Source organism: Cetorhinus maximus, chromosome 24 (assembly GCF_964194155.1).
Source record: "Cetorhinus maximus chromosome 24, sCetMax3.hap1.1, whole genome shotgun sequence".
Lineage (NCBI taxonomy): Eukaryota > Metazoa > Chordata > Chondrichthyes > Lamniformes > Cetorhinidae > Cetorhinus > Cetorhinus maximus.
In genome coordinates this window covers 34363564-34386079 of record NC_135902.1, presented here as the reverse complement: position 1 = coordinate 34386079, position 22516 = coordinate 34363564, and the positions used below count along the sequence as shown (strand labels likewise).

Sequence of the window (22516 nt, the reverse complement as noted above, 5' to 3'; positions counted from 1 at the left end):
AAACCACAGGCAGCCAACATGATAATGATAAATTGTGAAATCATTCCTGCTGCACTAGTCCTGTAATGGTAGAAGCTCATACGTACAAATAAATATATGAGCAATTAACAGCAGGAGTATGCCATTCGACCCCTCAAGCCTGCTGCACCATTTGATAAAATCATGGCTAATCTGATTGTGGCCTCAACTGTCCTTTCCTGGATACCCACTATACCCTTTGACTCCCTTGTCAATCAAGAATCTATCTAATTCAGCCTTAAAAATCTTCAATGACCCTGCCTCCACTGCTGTCTGGGAAAGAGAACTCCACAGCCTAAGAATCCTCTGGCCAGAATCTTCTGTTCGGCGTATGGGGGCGGGCCCTGCACGCCGACGCGTAAAATGACGCGCAGTGACATCGGGCGTGTATCACAGGAGTCAGCTACTTTTTCTTTCAATTTGATATTATCTTTAATTCCTTAGTTAGCCATGCATAGTGCGTTGTTTCCCTAGAGTTTTTCTTTCTCACTGGAATGTATCTTTGATGAGTGTTATGAAATATCTCCTTTTATCTCCTTTTATGTCTGTCACTGCATCTCTAGTGACCTATCCTTCAACCTAATTTTCCAGTTCACTTTCATACCTGCCTTCATACCCTTATAATTACTTTTATTTGAGTTTAAAACACTAGTCTTAGAAACACGCTACTCTCCCTCATATCGAATGTGAAATTCAATCATTTTATGATCACTGCTTTCTAAGGGCATCTTTACTATGAGGTCGTTAATTAATCCAGTGTCGTTGCACATTACCAGGGCAAAAATATCCTGTTCTCTCAATGTCTCTAGAATGTAGGATGGGGTATGTCCATGCCCACGCAGAAGATGCAACACCTGCCCCTTCACTTCCTCTCTCCTCACCGTCCAAGGGCCCAAACACTCCTTTCAAGTGAAGCAGCATTTCACTTGCATTTCCCCTAACTTAGTCTACTGCATTCGTTGCTCCCAATGCGGTCTCCTCTACATTGGAGAGACCAAACGCAAACTGGGCGACCGTTTTGCGGAACACCTGCGGTCTGTCCGCAAGAAAGACCCAAACCTCCCTGTCGCTTGCCATTTTAACACTCCACCCTGTTCTCTTGCCCACATGTCTGTCCTTGGCTTGCTGCATTGTTCCAGTGAAGCCCAACGCAAACTGGAGAAACAGCACCTCATCTTCCGACTAGGCACTTTACAGCCTTCCGGGCTGAATATTGAATTCAACAACTTTAGATCTTAAACTCCCCCTCCCCCCATCCCCACCCCGTTTCTCCTCCCCCCCCCCTTTTTTTCAATAATTTATATAGATTCTTCTTTCCCCACCTATTTCCATTATTTTTAAATCTAAAACTAAAACCTTGTTAGTCTGTCCACCCCACCCCCACTAGAGCTGTACTTTGAGTATCCTGTCTTCCATTCTTAATTAGCACTTTTCTTAGACAAATATCACCACCTTCAACACCTCTTTGACCCTTTTGTCTGCGACATCTTTTGATTATCTGCTCCTATCACTGCTTATCTCCACAATCACCACACCCTCAACGTCTCTCTTCACCCCCCCCCTCCCCACCTTAAACCAGTTTATATTTCTCCCTTCTCCTAACTATGCTTCAGTTCTGCCGAAGGGCCATGAAGGCTCGAAATGTTAACTGATTTCTTCTCCACCGATGCTGCCAGACCTGCTGAGTTTTTCCAGGTAATTCTGTTTTTGTTTTGGATTTCCAGCATCCGCAGTAGCTTTTAGCTTTTTGTTTTTGTCTCTAGAATATGTTGCTCTATGAAACTGTCCTGAAAGCACTCTATGAACTCATCTTCCAGGCTACCTTTGCCAATCTGATTCGTCCAGTCTGTTTGCAGATTAAAATCACCCATGATTATCAATGTACTTTTCTCACAAGTCCCTATTATTTCTTCCTGTATACCCCATCCTACAGTGCTTATAACCTATAACACAAATTACTTCCTACCGTTACTATTTCTTATCTCTACCCAAATTGATTGTATATCTTGATTCTTAAAACTAAACTTATCTCTCACTGTTGTAATAATGTCATAATTAATTAACATAACTACCCCACCTCTTTTTCAAGCATCCTGTCCTTTCAATATGTCACGTACCCTTGAATATTCAGGTCCCAGCCTTTGTCATCTTGCAGCCAAGTCTCTGTAATAGCTATAAGACAATACAGATTTATTTCTATTTGAGCTGACAATTCATCCATTTTTTACAAATGGTACATGCATTCAGATACAGAGCCTTTAGTTTGTCTTTTTACTATTTTTGCAACCTCTAGCCTTATCTGCTGGCTTAATGTATTGGTTTGTATCCTGTGACCCTTCCTGCCACGCTCTGATTATTATTACCCTTATTGCTACCTTGCTCTCATGCCTTGTCCTCCTCCTTTAATTTATCACCTCTTCCATCACTTGATCCCTTGCACCCACTATTTAGTTTTAAGCCCTGTCTACCACCCTAGTTATACAATTTGCCAGAACACTGGTCCCAGCACGGTTCAGGTGGTGACCGTCCCAATGGTACAGTTCCCACTTTCCCCAGAAATGGTGCCAGTGCCCCATGAATCAGAACCCATTTCTCCCACACCAATCTTTGAGTCAGACATTCAACTCTCTAATCTTACTTTCCCTACACCAAATTTCTCGTAGCTCAGATAATAATCCAGAGATTATTACCCTTGAGTAATAATCTTGAGTACCTGCTTTGTAAATTAGCCCGTAGCTGCTCATACTCCTTAAGCAGAACTTCTTTTCTAGCATTGCCTATGTTGTTAGTACTTACATGGACCACGATGACTGGATCTTTTCCCTTCCACTGCATGTTCTTCTCGCTCCCAAGGTAGATGCCCTGAACCTTGGCACTGGGCAGGCAATGCAGCCTTCTGGACTCTCACTCTGGGCTGCATTGAACTGTGTCTCATCCCTGACTATATTGTCCCTTACTATCACTAATTCTTGTTAACTCCCCCTGCTAGAATGGTTTCCTGTACTATGATGCCATGGTCAGTTTCCTCATCCACCCTGCAGCCCCTGTTTTTGTCCATACAAGCAGCAAGAACCTTGAACCTGTTGGAGAACTGCAAAAGCTGAGGCTCCTCCACTTCTCCCTCCTGGGTCCTCATTCCTACCTCACTCATAATCACACCCTCCTGTCGCTGAACCAGGGACCAAATAAGAAGACCCTATAAAATCCCAAAACGATAACATACAAGTTCGACAGGTAATAGGGAAGGCAAATGGGATGTTTGCCTTTATTTCAAGGGGAATGGAGTATAAAAATAGGGAAGTATTGGTAAAATTATACAAAGCACTAATTAGACCACACCTAGAATACTGTGAACAATTTTGATCCCTTTATCTAAGGAAAGATACACTGGCATTGGAGGCAGACCAGAGAAGGTTCACTAGGTTGATCTCAGGAATGGAGCGATTTTCTTATGAGGAGAGGTTAAGTAGGTTGGGCCAGTACTCATTGGAGTTTAGAAGAATGAGAGACAACCTTCTTGAAACATATAAGATTCTTAGGGGGCTTGACAGGGTAGATGCTGAGAAGTTGTTTCCCCTTGTGGGAGAGTCTAGGACCAGAGGGCATAATTTCAGAGTAAAGGGTTACCCATTTAAGACAGAGATGAGGAGGAATTTCTTTTCTCAGAGGGTAATCAATTTGTGGAATTCTTTACCACAGAGGGCTGTAGAGGCTGGGTCGTTAAGTATATTCAAGGCTGAGATAGACAGCTTTTTAATCAGTAATGTAATCAAGGGTTATGGGGAAAAGGCAGGAAAGTGGGGTTGAGGATTATCAGATCAGCCATGATCTCATTGAGTGGCAGAGCAGACTTGATGAGCCGAATGGCCTACTTCTGCTCCTATGCCTAATGGTCTTTTGGTTATCCCAAGGGGTTTGACTGCCTCCTGGAACAAAGTGCTAGTAACTTTCCCCTTCCCTGATGTATCACAGTGTCTGTAGCTTGGCCTCCAGCTCAGTTACTCTGAGCCAAAGTGCTCAGTCAAGCTGCAGACGTGTTTGCCTTGGATCATACTTGTGTCCATCAACCCCCACATTCTGCAGCTGCAACATATCACCTGCCCTGCCATCTTTATAGTGTTTTAATTAATTAATTATTTTACTAATTAAATTTTAATTAAAGCCTCTAGTCCTGCCTGTGCTTAGATTCTTATGATTTCATTAAATTTCTACTTGCCCTGATTGAAAATTCCCTAGTTTCAATCGGGTAAATAGAAAATACTCACCAATCACCAATCTGCTTCCCTGAGATGTCACACCTTGATTATTTTTCTTTTAGAACATGTGTTCTGACTGGCACTTGTTTACAGGTGGTGGCAGATAGCCCTACTGCTTTATCTGCAGGCCTCACTCTTTCAGTCCTTATAAGCACTGCTGCTCTCACTGTTTTCCAAAATCAAATCTCACTCTCTCTGCCTTTTTCTAAGCCCCACTGCTCTTGCTGTTTCCAGAAGTGCAAGTCTCACTCTCTCTATCTTTTTTTAAGCCCTGCTGCTCTCGCTGTTTCCCAAAGTGTAAGTCTCACTCTCTCTGCCTTTTTTAAAAACCCTGCTGCTCTTGCTGTTTCTGGAGGTGTAAGTCTCACTCTCCCTTCCATTTTTTAAGCCCTGCTGCTCTCGCTGTTCCCCGGAGTGCAAGTCTCACTTTCCCGGCCTTTTTTTATGTCAACAGACTGAGTGAAATATCAAGCACTAATTCTTTTCAATGCTGCAGACAGTTTAAAAAATATTTGAAGATTTAAATGCCTTGGCGGCTTGACAAGTCTCTTTGACACCTCCCTTTGACAGTTCCCTCGACAACTCACCATCACCTCCTCAAGGGCAATTAGGGATGGGCAATAAATGCTGACCTTGCCAGCAACGCCCACACCCCATGAAAAGAACACATTAAAATAAAGAAATAAAACTTTGAAAGCCAACAAACGTGAAAAAGACACAGAAATCGGTGCATATCCTCAAAGGGGGAGGATATTTTTAGACTTGTCCCATAACTCTGTAAGACATGAAGGGAAATATCTTCACACCCACCAATGTCTATGCCAGTCTCCCTGGCTGCCATCTTCAATGCTACAGAACCACTTGACTTAGCCAAGATTTGTTTGTGAATCCTAAAAACGCATGTTTAGCATACATTTCTGATGAAAGGTCATCAACATGAAACGTTAACTCTGTTTTTCTCTCCACAGGTGCTGCCTGACCTGCTGAGTATTTCCAGCATTTTCTGTTTTAAATTCAGATTTCCAGCATCCACAGTATTTTGCTTTTGTTTGGCATAATCTCGTTTAGATTATCACCCTGATAACCTGTTTATCAGTTTGAAATTCCTAATAATTGTTGAGCATCAGAGTTAATATAATTTTCTTTCAATTAACCACAGCAAGAGTCATTGTGATGGGTTTGTGCAAAATACAGTTTTATAACTCATTGTAAGGATGATCTCATGATGTGTGTATCAATAGTGCAAGTGCATTGTCTTGATTATCACTAGATAATCACAACAACTCTTTTCTAACACTTCCATTACATATTTAGCTTACACATTTTAGGTACTTTTTATTTTTTTTAAATGGTAGTTTTGTTCCCTAAATTTGGTTACAAGAACGCTCTGATTTTTTTTACCGTCTAGTCTAAGTAAAATCCCATGCCAATCTATTGTTACAATGAACTCACAAGGGTTGTTTTGTTTTGGAGTTTGCAACTAATGGTGCAGCAATTCTGGGCCCCAAGTACAAGTTATCATCTTTTAATGAGATTTTAATGAGGATTCTTTCCATAAGCAAAGCATTAGGTGACATCACTGGTTTTTTTTAAGGTGTTTTCTTTTAGACTGTATGTCACTCTGCATTTTGACCATTTTCTTGTTGGGAAGGTGAGATAATAGCCTGCTCTCATAGATTCTGCAAATGCCTCTTAATAATGCAGTTCTTCAAGCTACAAAATATGACCCGGTATGGCTCACTCTTACATTTTTCCCCCTGTTCCTGTAGGAAAGTGGCTTGTCACAGTTCTGCACCCTCTTGATACACGGTCTAGCCAAGAGTTTTCATTATATGGGGCATAGCACACGCAGACTGGTTCCTGTCACTGTGTATACAGTGAGATGGAGCACCTGTACATTATTTCGCTGAACCATCTCTCACTCACCACCTATGTCACAGTTAAGAAATTTTGCCAACAAATTTAACAGGAAGTTTGCTCCTCAGTTAAATATAACAATTTTTGTTTGCTAACAATGGGATTTTTATATATATATTTTCTGCATCTCAAGACATAAGACTCCTATAAACCATTTTCTGGAACTGCATATTTGGAGTGTCAGAGCATCCTGACTTGTCATCTGTTATTTTGTTCCCTGTGGGGAAGCACCTGGCATCAACTTCGTGCTCATCATAGTGATAGAATTAAGATCAGGATCTCAGCATGTGGAAAATAGAAACATGAACCTGAGTCCTACCCCACAATTACCTTTGCAGGATTAAAGGATCAGATCTAAATTTTCTTATTAGAATTACAATCTACGAAAATGTCAATATGAGGGAGGGACCTTCAGCTGTTTGTGTATGTCTTTCTAGTACTTCAGCTTTCTAACCTTATTATCTAACATTTATAGTTCCCCTCATATCTTTGATTCCACATCCTTACCGGCAGATTGTTGAAAGAATAATAAACCTATTGAGTGAAGACGTTATCTTCAATTGATATTTTCTTGTTCTAATGCCATGAAGCAATATTCTGATTGACGTTACCTAATAATTTCTCAACCTAAACGATCATTTTTCATGAAACTCTTAGTGTATTAACATTTTAACAACTCTGTTGCTGACCACTAGTTAGCTGTTTATTCGATTTAATTGTTTTAGTTGAACATATTTACTATGAGAATGCATTCGGCTGTCATGATGGCAATCTTGAAAGTTGTGACTCAAGGCTCTTGTTTCCTTTGGTGTTAGGCAGCGGAACTTTTTTATTTCTAAAGTGACATGATGGGAATGAAAAATTCTGAATAAAGCACTCTTATCTTTCTGCACTGCATAGATTGGAATGTCATACTGATATTGAAGGGTAGTTGGGTTTAGACACATTGTTAGGTTAAAAAGGTAGAAATCAATTCCCCCCCATTTTATTGTCATATGTTTCATTGTCAAATTGCTAAATCCTGACTGTTTTCCTAAATACATTCTCTTTCCTTCCTCTCCCCATCCTACCCAACTAGGTGTGTGACGAACCTCTGTACAGTTTGCGTATCCAAGACAATGGACGATTACTTGCCTGTGGTTCCTTCCTGGGCACAACAACCCTGCTCGAGTTCTCATCAGGTTTATGTACTTACCAGAAAAATGAAAAATCACTTGCGAATGCCGTAAGTATTCTGAATTAGAGAGTTTAATCACTATAATTGCAGTAAACTTGTTTCTACTGAGCTACAGGTTTATGTGTAAAATTGACAGAATCCATTGCATTAAAAATGATTTTAAGTAAAACTACAACTCTAAGGAGTGCACTTCAGATCTAAAAATGAGTGTAATTGCAGGTAATATTGCCAAATAATTTTGACAAAATCTACAGTATACTTGATGATGAAATAATCCTGATTAGATAAATATGAGATACCCCCATGGCAAAATTCTCATATGGCCTACTTTGGAAGTTTGCTGCTTAGGCAGTCCCTAGGGATCGAGAATGACTTGCTTCCACTCCAGTTCAATGGGTTCTAAGATGGCTAAGTTAAGACCAATGCACAATCTGCAGATTTTCCCACATGCGGGGCAGGTGGTGCTCAAAGGATCAGGCAGATGAGGTGTTTGGAGATTTGTATACTCTTTCCAATGCCTCAGTTTCATCTCTGCACGTTTCTGACAAAGTATTTTGATATGTTCGGCGCCTTCCCAAATAAACCTTCTTCATTTTGGTCAGTCACAAGCCAGGAATTCCCATAAGTCGGCAGGGATGTTTGATCTCTTCAGGTATGCTTTGAGGACATTTCTAAAGCTTTTCCACAGCCCTCCTCAGAGTCTCCTGCTGTGACCAAGCTCCGACCAAGCTAGAACAGTTGCTTTGGGAGTCTGGTGTCAGGCATACAAATAACATGTCCTGTCTGTGGAGCTGATTTTGAGTGATTAGTGCCTCCATGTTTGGCATGTTGGTTTGGGAGAGTATGCTGCTGTTGGACCATCTTTCTTGCCACCGGATTTGGAGGATCTTGTGAAGGTATTGCTGATGGTACTTCTCCAGTGCTTTGAGGTGCCTGGTGATTATTCAAGCCTTCGAAGTATATAGGAGTGCAGGGATCGCTGCTGCAGGGTAAACCATGACCTTTAGTCTCGGGTATGAGATCCTGGTCCTCAAATACTCAGATAGGGCAAATTCAAAGAAAATGGAAGGAACAGCACCAGCTGCTATACATGGCCCTTTTTGACCTCACGAAAGTCTTTGACTCTGTCAACCGTGAAGCCTCGAATTGGTCTGCCCTCAGAAATTTGTCACCATCCTCCACCTATTCCATAATGTCCCGAAAGCCATGATCCTCACCAATGGAACTATCGCAGACCCTGTCTCAGTGAAGATGGGTCAAACAAGCTTATATCATTGCACCAACCTTCTTCATTTTCCACACTGCAATACTGCACCTCAACTGCAGCAAATTACGCTGCTTTCAATCCAAAACCAAAACCACTCCAACCTCAACCATTAAGCTTCAGTATGGAGATGATGCTTGTATGCCTGCTTACTCAGAAACTGAGCTTCAGGTCATTGTTGACTCCTTCTCCAAAGTATATGAGAAAATAGGCCTTTCACTAAACACCCTAAAAACTAAGGTCCTCTTCCAACCAGCTCCCACAGCAAAACAACTTCCCACATCGACTAAGATCAATGGTGAGATCCTGGAAAAAGTGGCCCATTTTCTGTATCTTCGGAGCTTCCTCTCAACAAAGGCAGACATAGACAACAAAATTCAGCATTGCCTCCTTAGTACCAGTTCAGCTTTCGGCCGACTGAGGATAAAAATATTTGAGGACTTGGCAAGTGACTTATTATTGGAATCTACTATTTCTTTGTAGCTTTTCACGATCTGTTTTGGCTTGTCTGAATGTTCTAATTGAACTGAAATTAAGCAGTTCATAGTCATTTGAATATGGTAATTCATATTGATGGCTGATTCCATATTACCATCTGTCTTTACTTCCAGCAATATTCTTACTACAGTAAGAATTTTGTGAGAGTGAGGTTTGTCCCAACCTACCTCAGAAGTTCACAATATGTTCATTTCAGTGAACAAAAATGTAAGTTCCTCGTGTATTTGTCATAAACAATAGGATATTACATCATGCAGAGGGAAAACATTGAATCCCGTTCTCAAGGATTCACATCTTTCAAGATCCACATGGTTTCTTTTCAGTCCTGTAGAAATTGCATTGTTGGGAAACATTTAATAGCCTCAAGGTTCCTGCAAAGCATGTGAAAACTTAGACCAGTCATCCACCCCCTTTTGCCGTACCAATTATATATGCCACGTGAGGATTCCCCCTCTGTCCACATCCAATATCACCAAGTACTACTCAGTGGGCTTTACTGGTGCATCTTTTGAAGGCAGTTTACTGCTGGAAGGTACATTGACCAGGACTCTGTGGTCAAAATAATGGTAAGGCTATCAGCACCTACTGTTAGTAAAATGAAAATCAAGCCGCAACTTCCAAAGATAGCAGAGGCAAGGTTAAACACAGAAATCAGGAAGTTACTGACAAGTTGTCCTGTTCTTCTGGAAGCTTTGTTACACTGGTAATCTAGCTGAGAAATTCAGCATTGAAACACATAGAGCAGCATTAAGTTGTGGTACTTAAATGATAGATACCCACTAAACTCATCAAAAAAAGTTTGGGTTTGCCCATTCTTGTGTTAGTAGACTCTTATCGGTGTGATAAGTTCTAATTACTACCAAAAAACCTCTCTAGCACTGAAATTTAACTTTTACCAGTCATATGGAGTCACATTCCTTCAGATTTTAATTATTGGTGAGGATTTTAATTTTTTTTTAACATTTCCAATTATCTCTCTTAACTCCATCTTTCTTTCCCCCTCAATCTAATTTTCTGTAACTGATCTGGCATTGATTTAACTATTCTAACTTATCATTCCTGGTTGTGGAGATACACAGGTCCATCTCAGACCTATAAAGTTACAGTACAAAACCACATTAAAAAACCTGTGGGCACATGTAAATACAATGAATGGCCCTCACTGACTGCAAAATCCAGCCCAAATTTGTCTTTAAAGCTAACATATATGAGTTATATACCTCTCTCGTTCATGTAGCTTTTTTGTTAGTGCAGTTAGTGACTATAAGCATGCAAGAGGCTGGCTCCACCATGACACAGGTCATCACGAAGTGCTTAGAGCCTATCCTTTACACCCTTGAAGTGGTGGGCACCTCCATGGCAGTGCTGCCAGATGGACCCATGATGGAGCAGCTACTGGCTGCAGTATTTGCTTCCACTGCTGCAAAGGCAGAGGCCTGCCTATGTATCAGTGTTGGGAGGACTTCTTGCCCACACTGGAAACATGGCCTCCTTTCTGCTTTCAACCTCTTGGCAGAGTGAGAACAGGTCAGCATCACTAAATCTGATAGCTCTTTTCTTCCCTTGCAGTGATGTGGCTTCTTTGCCAGAGGATAGTGAGCATTGCAATGACTTTCCTTTTATAAAGGGAAGGATGTCTGGAGCATGTGGTTTTTAAAGAATGCTACTCAGCCCCCTGGAGAGTGTAGAGGATGCCTACACTGAAGTGAGCACTGACACTGTGTGAGGATCACACATTGCCAGGCCACAACCATGGAAAGAAGGTGTTAGATGAATTTTGCGTCTTACCCACCCTGTTTCCAGTGGGCATGGACACACTGTCAACTGCAGCCCTAAGCCCAACAATTGGGGCAAATGAATTTCATGCCCTTTGAATAAAAATTCATTCTAACCCAAAGTTGCAAACTGCTTTGGGATGTGATAAATGATTTTGGATTATCTCAAAATTATTGTGACACATTAAGTACGCGGTTTTAATGGGAATCTCACTTCCCCACAGGATAACAGGTTACTATTTCCATGGACCCTATTTCCAAAAGCTACAGGTTTTTAATGTTAAATAAAAAAGAATGGATGCTGTAATTCTGTTATTTTATCCTTTGTAAACTGAGTGTAATCTTGTATCAATAACTGATTTCTCTTTTCATGAGGTGTTATTTTATCAGTCTCATTTTGACATTGCATGAATGCAGCTTCATATACAAATTTATATCTTTTGATTGGAATTTTACAAAAACTCCAAATTTTACATAAGAGATTTTTTGGTTTGTTGTAGGTTATGTGAAAATTAAGTTAGTCCATGACAGTGTTAGCCAGTAAATTAAACATTCACTCCCCCCATCACTGTGCACAGTGGCAGCAATGTGTACCATCTACAAGATGCACTGCAGCAACTCACCAAGGCTCCTTTGTCAGCTCCTTCCCGCAACCTCTACCACCTAGAAGGGCAAGCGCAGCAGACGCATGGGAACACCTTCACCTGGAAGTTCCCCTCCAAGCCACACCATCCCGATTTGGAACTGTATCGTTGTTCCTTCACTGTCATTGGGTTAAAATCCTGGAACTCCCTTCCTAACAGCACTGTGGGCATATCTACACCACGTGGACTGCAGCGGTTCAAGAATGTGGTTCAGCACCACCTTCTCAAAGGCAATTAGGGATAGGCAACAAATATTGGCCTAGCCAGCGACGCCCACTGAATTTTTAAAAAATCATATATAAATATGGAATTATTTTGTTTCTTTTTAGATGTTTGAGAGGGAGACAAAACGAGAGAGGATTCTGGAAGCACGGCAACGTGAAATGCGGGTAAAAGAGCGTGTTAAATCTGAACAAGAAAAAGTGGTGGAACGCAAAGAAGATGAGGAGGAAACAATTGAATACAAAATTGAGCAAGCTGAGAAAACGTTCTTTGAAACTATTGAACAAGAAAGAGAGAGATTTGAGATAGAGGCAGAAAAAGTGGATGACAGGGTAAGTAGAAGGAGTTTATGGGGTTTTTTAACTTTTGTAAATGATAGTGCTAATCTGTTTTTAATCTTAATGCCATTAAATTAAACTTTGAATGCTGCTGAGATCCATTTTCTGCCTCCTGTACAATTTTGTGATTCCGAGAATTAAAAAGCTGGCTAATGAGGGTCACCTATAATAGTTCTCTTTTTGCACCTCTTAAGTGGCCAAACAGTACTTAATTTGCCAAGTAGTGGACAACTGTGGAGATACGGAATTAGAGGAATCAGGGTTTGTTTGAACAGTTGTTGGTGCATCTACATTTGAACTTTCATCAGCTAACAGATGAGCATAGCTAGATCTTCTCATCCCAGGCTTATGTCCATAGAATGTACCTGTTTCATGCATTACTGTTATCTACACTTTAAGCTCACTGTTAAGTCTGAAAGGCATTATTATATGGAGCATTTCTTCAATGATAATGAAAAACTTGAAATTTCTGTCCCAACATTAGTCATCGGTATTAAATTTCTGCATTTGGTTAAGCTGCAGTTAGAAAAGAATCAAACTTGAGAAGCAGGCTTTCTATTTAAATATCACGTGCAGGAGGAACAGAGCACTTTCCTACCAGTTGTTGCTCTGCTTCATTCCTCCAATTCTGTAAGTAAAGTGGATAATAAAAAGTTAGCATTCATGGGCTCATCTCTAGTAGAAGGAATTTTGTGAGTTAAGACTCAGTAAGTCAATTAAAAATTTTAGGCTTCACTCCCACCACATTTCACGAATCTTGTTGGTATATTTTAAATTTGATTCCCAGCTTCACATTCAGTTTGAGTTTGCAAATGTTAAGGAATCTCAGTTATGTGTCTTAAATCTATACCAATATCTCAACTGTAGACCAATAGAGCACACATGTAATGTTGTACCTTGGAGTTATGTCCTCTAGACACCCCCTATGTTCTCCAGACACCCTCTAATCAGACAGGCTGTGACCAGGAAGCAACTGAGGACAAGACTTTACTACTACAACAATAATTTGCATTTATATAGCATCTTCAATATAAAAATGCCACAAGGCAGATAGGTGTAATGATATAGGCACAGAGCCAGAAGTGAAAAAATGAGGAGAGGTGACTGAAATCTCAATGGCCGAGATGTATTTTAAGTATGTCTTTAAAGATGGACCCAGAGGTGGGAATTTTAACGCCCAAAAATGGGTGGGTTTGGGCTGGGTTAAAATGTTAAAACTCTCAAACCTGACCCCAACCCCAACCCTAAGTTCAACACACCAACCTCCAGGTTCAGCAGAGACAGAATGGGAAGTGCGTGACCAAACCTCCCAGGAGGCTGGTTGACTCTTTAAATATTATAATGAGGCTAAGTGCCTCAGATTTAATTTCCCCTTTAAACTTCAACCTTGAGGACGATGTTTCTCCAGTGCCCCCACCTCACCCCCCCCCAAATCAGCCACCTGATTGGTGCATTGCCCCTGACCTGGATTTCTCCTCCCTCCTCTCCATTCCCAGCTGCGGTCTGGTTCTGCAGACTTTCCTACTTTACAGCCAGACACCCTCTAATCAGACAGGCTGTGGCCAGGAAACAAAGGCAAAACACGTTAATCAGACTCTTTAGCTAAATCTGACAGTGCCTGAAGGAAACCCTTTCTTCTGGGTTACCTGACCGTAAAACAGTGCCTCTCCCAGACTCCAAGATAATATCAGGATCTAATTTTCGAGAGATTTAGGAAAAGGGTTCCAAAGGGTAGGATTATAGTGGCTGAAGGCATTGATGGTGTGTTAAAAGAGGATGCTCATAAAGATGGAGCATGGAGAATGGTAAGTTATGTTAGATTGTACAATATTGCAAAACCAGGATGAGCAAGGCCATCAAGGGATTTATAGACAAAAGCAAAAATTTTGAATGGAATGCACTGAGAAATTAAGAAAACAACTCGGATCTCCAAGAATGGCACTAATGGGTGAGCAGGATATAGTAATGGGCAAGATATGTGTAGCACAGTTTTGGATACTTTGGGTTTTATGGAGGGTGAAGGATGGGACACCACCATAAGTCAAGACTGAAAATGACAGTGGAACATTGAAAGAATCAGCATCACAGGAGTTGAGGCAGGTGCAGAAACTGATAATGTTAAAGAGATGAAAGCGAGTGTTCTAGGTGATGAAGAAGATGTAGGGTTTAAAGCTCAATTCTGGGTCAAACATGACAGCATAGTTACAAATGATCTGATCTGCTTGACAGAGTGGCCAGAGAGGTGAAGTTATTGGTAAGGAAGAAAGTTTGTGTTGGGGGCCCTATAGAATAGCTTTGATCTTCCTGATATGAGCTTGTTATTGATACAGTCCGACATATGACAGGGAGGAGATACACACACAGTTATTCAGGATCTGATGTTGGAGAGTCTGATAACACACTGGCAGTTGAGAAGTAGAAAGCTTTCAAGCAGGGCATAATCATTAACCACTTATGGCTGGTAAGGCAGGGAAAATTTGTTGTAAGTTGTTTGAAGAAAATGCTGGACCAGTCTTGCAAACATTTATGATTTAATATTGCTCCTTGTTCTAGTTCACAGAATGGTGTGGCAGGCTTTTTCAGTCTGATCTATTCAAAATGCCTGTAGGAACAGTGAGCTATTATGGTATCTGTGGGCACATGTCTGAAAATTGTTTACTCTGACTAGGCCAGATGATAGATATCTATAATTAGAATAGTAAGAAATTGCTCAAGCAAAAATAACCCCTCCATCCCTTTATACTCCACAACAAATAATTTGTATTTTGATGTACTTTTTGCAGAAACCTTAGGCGGGGATTTTCTGGTCCTGCCCAAAGTCAATGGACGTCTGGCTGCCTCTCCGCCTGTTCCATCCCACCTTTGACAGGTCCCACCATTTTGGCCTTAGAATTAAATTAGACTGTCTGTGCACAGGAAAGACCATCAAGTATATTTGTTTTTAAATCAAATTGTTTACAAAATTGTATTTTTTTTCTCTAGGAAAAGACACTATCAGAGGAGGAAGAGGAGGTGAGTAAAGCTTTTTGATTTGATGAGTATCCTAAGGATTTGGTTACATTCTAAGTTGGTTCAGTTACTTAATGTCAAAATTGAACAATTTCTCAAGATGCTGAATTCTTTCTAGCATAGTTAGAATCCAATTGCTCAACTCAAAGTTTAAATTCCGTTTCAGACCAACTGTGAGACTAAAACTAAATTCTCAACTCCTTCCACACCTCTACCTGTACTCCCAATCATTATTCTTTGTTTTTTAACTATTAGAAGAATAAGGCCAGAATTTTCCGGCTGACGTGCGGATGGCGTAGCCTACACGTCAGCACATAAAATGGCGCGCGCTGAAGTCAACGCGCGCCATCGTGATATTTCAGTGGGCGGGCGCGATCAGTTTGCCCGCCATTAATTGAAGGCCTCGTTAAGCCCCTTAACTTGCCAATTGTGTATGATTTTGAGGGGCCCGTGTGAACTACGGGTCGGCGCATGGGCCCAACGGGAAGGTGGGTAGGAGATTATTTAAGAAAATTTTTGCAATGTTGGGATATGTGGACTCAGAGGGGTTGTTCATGTTTTTTCACGAAGTTAGAATTGATGAAAGTGTTTAAAACATAACTGTGTGATTGTTAGTAGTTCTCATCGATGTCCAAGAGGCTTTTGTGTAAAGTGAAAACATTCTGCAGACAGCATTCTTTTTCGGCCTTGCAGCTTTCCGGAGGCCTCCATTTAGCCTGGGGCTATGGGTTCTGACCTCTCCAGTGGAGGCAGCTCCCCTGAGGAGGAAGGGATGGATAGAATCAGGAGGAGGCCAGGACTGGACAATCAGCCTCCAATGGAGGCACCTTTGGGTGTCCAGGTGCAGCACAAGGGGCGCAGGGCCAAGAGGTTGTCCAAGGCGCAAGGGGCCGCAGAAGACGCCACTATCCTGCTGCCAGGGTATACAGGCGGTGAAGCACTGAGGTGCAGTGCCGAAGGAGGCTCCGACTCTCAAGGGAAACAGTCAACTATATCTGTCAGATGATTGGCCCTGAGATCTCCCCTAACTGTGTGGGTGGACACCCCATGCCAGTGGCTCTGAAGCTCACAGTTGCCCTCCACTTCTATGCCTCTGGCTCCTTCGAGGGCTCGGTGGGTGATCTTTGCAGTGTCTCCCAATCAGCTGTCCACACTTGTGCCAAGCAGGTTATAGACGCTCTGTTCAGACGGGTATCCACCTTTATCCACTTCCGCTGCGACCAGGCAAGTCAGGCACAGCGAACCAGAGGCTTTGCAGCCATTGCTGGATTCCCCCGCATCCAGGGTGCTATAGACTGTACACATGTGGCCATCAAGGCGCCTGCAGGTGAGCCCGGTGCCTTTGTCAATAGGAAGGGCTTCCACTCCATGAACGCACAGATAGTGTGCGATCACAGGATGCAGATTTTACAAGTCTGTGCAAGGTTCCCAGGCAGCTCCCATGTCACCTTCATCCTCAGACACTCTCAGGTGCCGGGGCTCTTCAGTGCTTCGGCTCAGCTAGATGGTTGGCTGCTGGGTGACAAGGGCTATCCCCTGTGAAGTTGGCTCATGACGCCTCTCCGCCATCCAAGAACAGAAGCTGAGCATCGGTACAAACGGAGCCAGGGCACCACAAGGGCTGTGGTGGAGAGAGCCATCGGTCTTCTCAAGATGCACTTCTGTTGCCTGGACCGCTCAGGGGGCGCACTGCAGTACCCCCCAGATCGCGTCTCTCTGATTGTGGTAGTCTGCTGCGCCCTGCACAATCCTGCGCTGGAAAGGGGGGATAGAATTGACGATGAAGACCTTGATGCCCTGGTTGAGGCTGTACATAATGAATCCAGCAGTGCCTCAGAGGATGAGGAAGCACAGGGCGATGATGAGGGGCAGAACGATGACCCGCGTTTACACCAAGGAGGCAGGGACACCCGGGACAATTTAATCCAAAAAACCTTCAGCTCGCTTCACACACATGGATCAGCAGGAACAGCATTGCCTGGAACTTCCACACGTGGCACTTAGGTGCTACCTCTTCCACTTGTTCAGCTGCAAATAAGGCCTTGGTACAGAAACATCAATCTCCACTCTACCACTCATGATAATTATGTGAAAATGAAAAAAGCATCACAATGAAAAAACGCTCAGCCATGGTAACAAAGGTGGACTTTATTCTGTCCACAATTAAAGCCCACATGATTATTCGACAATGTTACAAAAAGGGGTCCCTATTCTAAGGCCAACACAAAATCACCAGTGACATACCCGGAGAGTGCTTAAGGTGCCTTATGTTTTCGTTTCCAGGTGCTACGTCTAGGTGACGCCCCATTGCTCGGAGTGGCTTGAGAGACAGCCTGCTGACTCTGCTGTCCTGTTGGCCTAGATGACCTTGGCAGGCGTCCTCTGGCCCGTGGAGCCTGTGATGGCCCCGCCTGGGAGGGAGTGGCCATCTCCTGAACTGGCACCTCCCCAGTTGTCTTAGCCTCAACGGAAGCAATGTTGACTGGCAGAGGGGCAGAGGAGCTGCTGCCCTCATCTGGAGCGCCCTGAGAGGAGCTCGCAGCGATGGCAGGCAGCTGCTGCGCCGATGTGAGGTTCAAATCTACCTCCCTACTTACTGCAGATGCATGGGCACCGAGTGCCGTGCTTGGTGTCCACATCTCCCACAATGGAAAACACCACCTGTGGCCAGAACCGCTGTGAGGGCTTGCAGGTCAAAGCGTAACCCAATCATATTTTGATCCATTTGGTGGAAGCCCCTCTCTATGAGAGTCGCCAATCTCTCATTGAAGGAATCCTGATGCTCTGCTCTTAGGGCGGATTCTTCACATGCACTCTGCCTAGACTCCTCCGTTGCAGAGAGCAACTGAACCATTCCCTCATGCAACCCTGCCAGATGCAAACGCACTTCCTGCCGCCTCTCCTCCAGCTGCTGCAACGGGGACAATTCCAGAGGCAAGTCATCGGTGCCGGACTCAGCATGTGCCTCATCCCCTGCAGCCCTCCGGCTGCTGGAGCCATCAGCACTCTCTGCCCCTACCATCTCCTCCAGCGATCGTGATGTGCCCTCTCCACTATGACCCAGGACACTAGCCGACGGTTAAGTCCTCACCGAGGTGTGTGTGTCTGCGCTGGTGCCTGGCTGGCCAAAATGATGTGCCGCAAGTTACACATGTTGCCCCTCAGGTGTGGAGGGGGGGGCTGCGGGGTTGACGTGTGGGTCGCTCTGGTGGTGATGCTGAAATTAACAACAATGACAGTGCATCAGTTAGCGTACATTCATTTCAACCTTTCATCCCTTTCCCCCCCAGCCTCATAAGTGGCTCACCCTTAAAGACCCTTAAAAAAAGAATATTGGTGAGGTCCAAATGAGTCAAGACGGGCCCCAAGCATTAAACCCACGTGCAAACAGGCTGGTTAGATGGCCTCATGAATGACACATGGCTTGAAGAACCAGAGGAGTGGGGAGAGTGCAGAGGTATCTGATGTGGATACATTGTTGCCTGGATAGATGTGCGGCTGAGGAAATATTTCAATTAGTTGTGTCATTTTCCGCCGAACTCAGGAGATTGAGAGGTCACATTATTGCCCTTCATTCTGTAAGGAGGGGCATAGACCGGGTGGCCAGAAGGCAACATTTCCCCTTGGCACAGGGATGAGTAATATGGTGGCATTCATCTAAGTTGAGTGCCATGAGGTTCACAGCTGAGGTGCTGAGGACCTTCTGGACAAAGTAATGTGGGGCGCACTGGCTGAAAGGGTGCAGGAGGTCCCAAACCCCCGAAAATAGAATAAGTCTTTGGATGTGCAGCGGCAATCCAATGGCATGTGAGACCATGGTGATAGTGGTCACAAATGCGATAAGGTGACTTTGGAAGATGGTGGAGAGGCTATTCCTCAAGGGGACGAGGGTTCCCTCCTGTATGACGCAGACGTCAGAATGCCTCAGTCAGTGAAAGAGCTGTGTTGCAGCATTAACGATTGCAGCAACCATCAGTGGTTTGGATGGTGGGCACACAGAGTGGATGGGACTGTGGACCTCAAATACCTGCCCGCTGGACCCCAGCCTCGCCGCCCCCAGCCGCCTTGGCCTCCTGCCTCCTGCCCAGCTCCATGGCCTGCTCCTCGAATGGGCTGAGGTGCCGGAGGAGGGCGTGCCCACCTCCAGTCCTCAGGCGCTCCCAAAATTGTGGTTACTTTTTGCCTGCAAAACACATAAGAGGATTTATTGGGGCAGGTCGCTCATGTACTCTGCATGCACATGCTGCACCCCAACCACAGTGGCCCATCTGAGGCCTCCAGCGGCTCCTGTCCGCACTACTGGTGATCAGTCCCCAGAAGATAGTACGGCTGGTCCCAAACCCCTCCCCCAACAGTCCCCTTGGACACATTCAGTGTCCATCACTTTGAATAGCACACGGGTCCTAGCGCCCATGGAAAGGAGGATCAAATAGGTGCAGCGCTGATGACTGCAGATGGGACTTGCCCAAAAGACCTTGAGGCACCCCTTGGACCATGTCATTACCATCAATATGACATGTGTTGGAGTTCTGAGTATGTGTCTACTGGCCTCCCCTGCAGCTTGCCCCCAAACTACTCAAATGCCACAGAAACCAACATATGCTGCGCAGAAAGCCCTTCTCCTCCTCAACCATTAAGGCTGATGTAAGCATTGTCAGTGCCCATTTTCCCACCCAGTGTGTGACAGATGCCCTATGCAGTAACAGCAGCCATACATGGTGGGGGGGCAAAGGCTAAGGCTGCCTTCTGCCTCAAATAGCCCAGACAGACATGGCACTCACCTGTCCGGAGCGCAGCAAATCATTGAACCGTTTCCTGCACTGTGTGCCAGTGCGTCTAACATCATCATGGGTACTTACAGCCTCGCCCACCTCCTCCCACGCCTGCCTGGTAACATGGGGGGGCCCTCCTCCTCCCATCCTCAGGATACAGAACATCACGTCACTGGCCCACCTCTTCCAGGAGGACAGCAAGGCATGCATCCAAGAATCTGGGTGCACAGTGGCCCCCCGCTGGCCTCTCCTGCAGCCTGCCCCCCTCCTCCTCCTCCACCTCCTCCTCTGCCGCCCTCCTTGGAGCATTTCTACCTCTCCCCGAGTAGCCATGGTGCACTGCTTCAAGCAGGCTGCCTGGCCAGACTGCTGGCTCCCCATTGGAACCAGCAGTCTGAGGCCGCCCGCCCTCGCGACTATTTTCCCGTTCTCCACGGGAGTCGCAAAGCCGCGGTGTGGGCCTTAATTGGCCCGCCCGCGGAAAATGGCGGCACAGCCCGTTTTGCCAGCGGCAATCGGCCACCCGCCCGCCACCAAGTCGGTCGGGCCCGCCCGACTGACAAATGTAAAATTCTGCCCTAAGTGTTTACAACAGACAAATGCTGAATATAAAAAATTAATTCCAAAAATGAGGCAAATTTATAAAGCACTTCTTCAGCCGGTATTTCTAAATATAATTTTATTTCAGTCCAGAGATGACACTGCAGATCTTGTTCTCAGATTACTGTATATTTCTAATGAAAGCCTTTGTCTTTTTTTTAGATGGATGACTATTAATCAAAAAATGCAACTGCAGTGTCAGCTGAGTGAATTAATTCAATTTGCTTCATTACTGAAAGAACAGCCAGCATCCAGAAGATTAATATCTTGAAACTGGGTATTGACATCTGGACATTAAATGCACCTATTTTCATACTACATTGAATTTATTCAAAACATGGTTTTCTTTGAATTTTTAAATAAAAGTTCTACATTGTCCTTGTAGTGACTTTCTTCTATATATGTTGCATTGTAAAGATTTATTGAACAGCAACAAAGTCAATTTGTTGCAAAAACAAGCTTCCCTGAGTTGAAGAAGAAGAAACTGTCAAGACAAGAGAAGCTACTACGATTTTTTTTTTCTGCGCTTTTGCCCCCAGATGAACCATTCGCAGTCAACGTGGACAGTTGTTTCATGACTATAAACCTCAGCTGAGAGAACAACTTTTCAAGGCCACATTTAAGCAAGGCTGGCAGCTGATAGCAGTCGTAATGGTCTTGAATTTTCATCGCATTTAACCTGGTCAGCTCTACAACTAGCGCTAACAGCATAGTGAGACTAAGAGCGGGATTTTCTAGCACTGCCCGCCGCCGTAGTGGTCCAGTCCTGCCGAAAGTCGATGGACTTTTGGCTGGGACGACGAATCTCCTACTGTGGGTCCCGCCACGTCAGGGCCGGAAAATCCCAGCCTAAGACTGGGTGATGCGGCGGCCCAGCCAGAAGTCCATTGACTTTTGGTGGGACTGGACAGTCCGTGTGGCGGGTGGGGCTGGAAAGGCCGACCCTAAGTTTCTAATTCAATTAACTAAATAGTTGGTGGTTCCAGATCATGCTTCCAAAGTTACAGTGGAGGGAGCAGTTCTGGACCTAATATTCGGAAATGAGCCCGGGCAGGTGGAAGGCGTATCAGTAGGGGAGCATTTTGGAGATAGTGACCATGACTCATTCAGATTTAGGATAATTATGGAAAAGGATAAGGTTGGGCTGGGAATAAAAGTTCTAAACTGGGGAAAGGCTAATTTTACTAAGATGAGATACAATTTGGCCCAAGTGGACTGAGAGCAGCTACTTACAGATAAAACTGTGTCAAAGCAGTGGGAGGCATTCAAGGAGGTAATAGCGTGAGTACATGGCAAGTATGTTCCGTAAAGACAAAGGGGGGGACCAAGTCCGGAGAACCCTGGATGTCAAGGGACATAAAGGTTAGGATTAAGAAAAAAGCAAAGTTTATGGCAGATACCGAGGGCTTAATTCGGCAGAGTCCCTAGAGGAGTATAAAAAGTGCAGAGGGGAATTAAAAAAGGAAATTAGGAAAGGTAAGAGAGCGCATGAGAAAGAATTGGTGGGTAAAATAAAGGAAAACCCAAAGGGGTTTTTTAAATATATGAAGTGCAAGAGAATAACTAGGGAAAGAGTAGGGCCAATTAGGGACCACAGAGGTAATCTGTGAGTGGACCTGGAAGATGTGGGCACAGTCCTCAATGAATACTTTGCATCAGTCTTCACAATGGAAAAGGACGACGCAGGTATAGGCATCAGGGTGGAGGACTGTGAAATATTAGAGGAAATTAACAATGAGAGAGAGGATTTTCTAGCATGTTTAGTGGCCTTAAAAGTGGATAAATCTGCAGGTCCGGATGAGATGTATCTCAGGCTGTTGAGAGGGGCAAGGGGAGAGATATCAGGGGCCCTGGCAGTAATTTTCAAATCCTCCCTGGCCACAGGTGAAGTACCAGAGGACTGGAGGACTGTTAACGCTGTCCCATTAAGGGTTAGACCAGGAAATTACAGGCCAGTCAGCCTAACCTCGGTGGTGGGGAAGTTACTAGAAAGAATTCAGAGGGACAGACACAGACACATATCTGC

General features: G+C 44.1%; 1 protein-coding gene across 1 annotated transcript in view; it reads left to right on the top strand.

Annotated features, from left to right (window-relative positions):
- The window catches only part of dnai2b (dynein, axonemal, intermediate chain 2b), a 64626-nt gene extending 43758 nt beyond the window's left edge, over window positions 1-20868 (top strand). Inside the window, exons 10-13 of the mRNA XM_078570995.1 lie at window positions 7270-7416; window positions 11879-12103; window positions 15092-15121; window positions 20653-20868. Coding sequence (XP_078427121.1) covers window positions 7270-7416; window positions 11879-12103; window positions 15092-15121; window positions 20653-20667 — 417 coding nt within the window. The 3' untranslated portion in view covers window positions 20668-20868. The remainder of the gene's footprint in view (window positions 1-7269; window positions 7417-11878; window positions 12104-15091; window positions 15122-20652) is intronic.
- Window positions 20869-22516: the final 1648 nt, after the last annotated feature.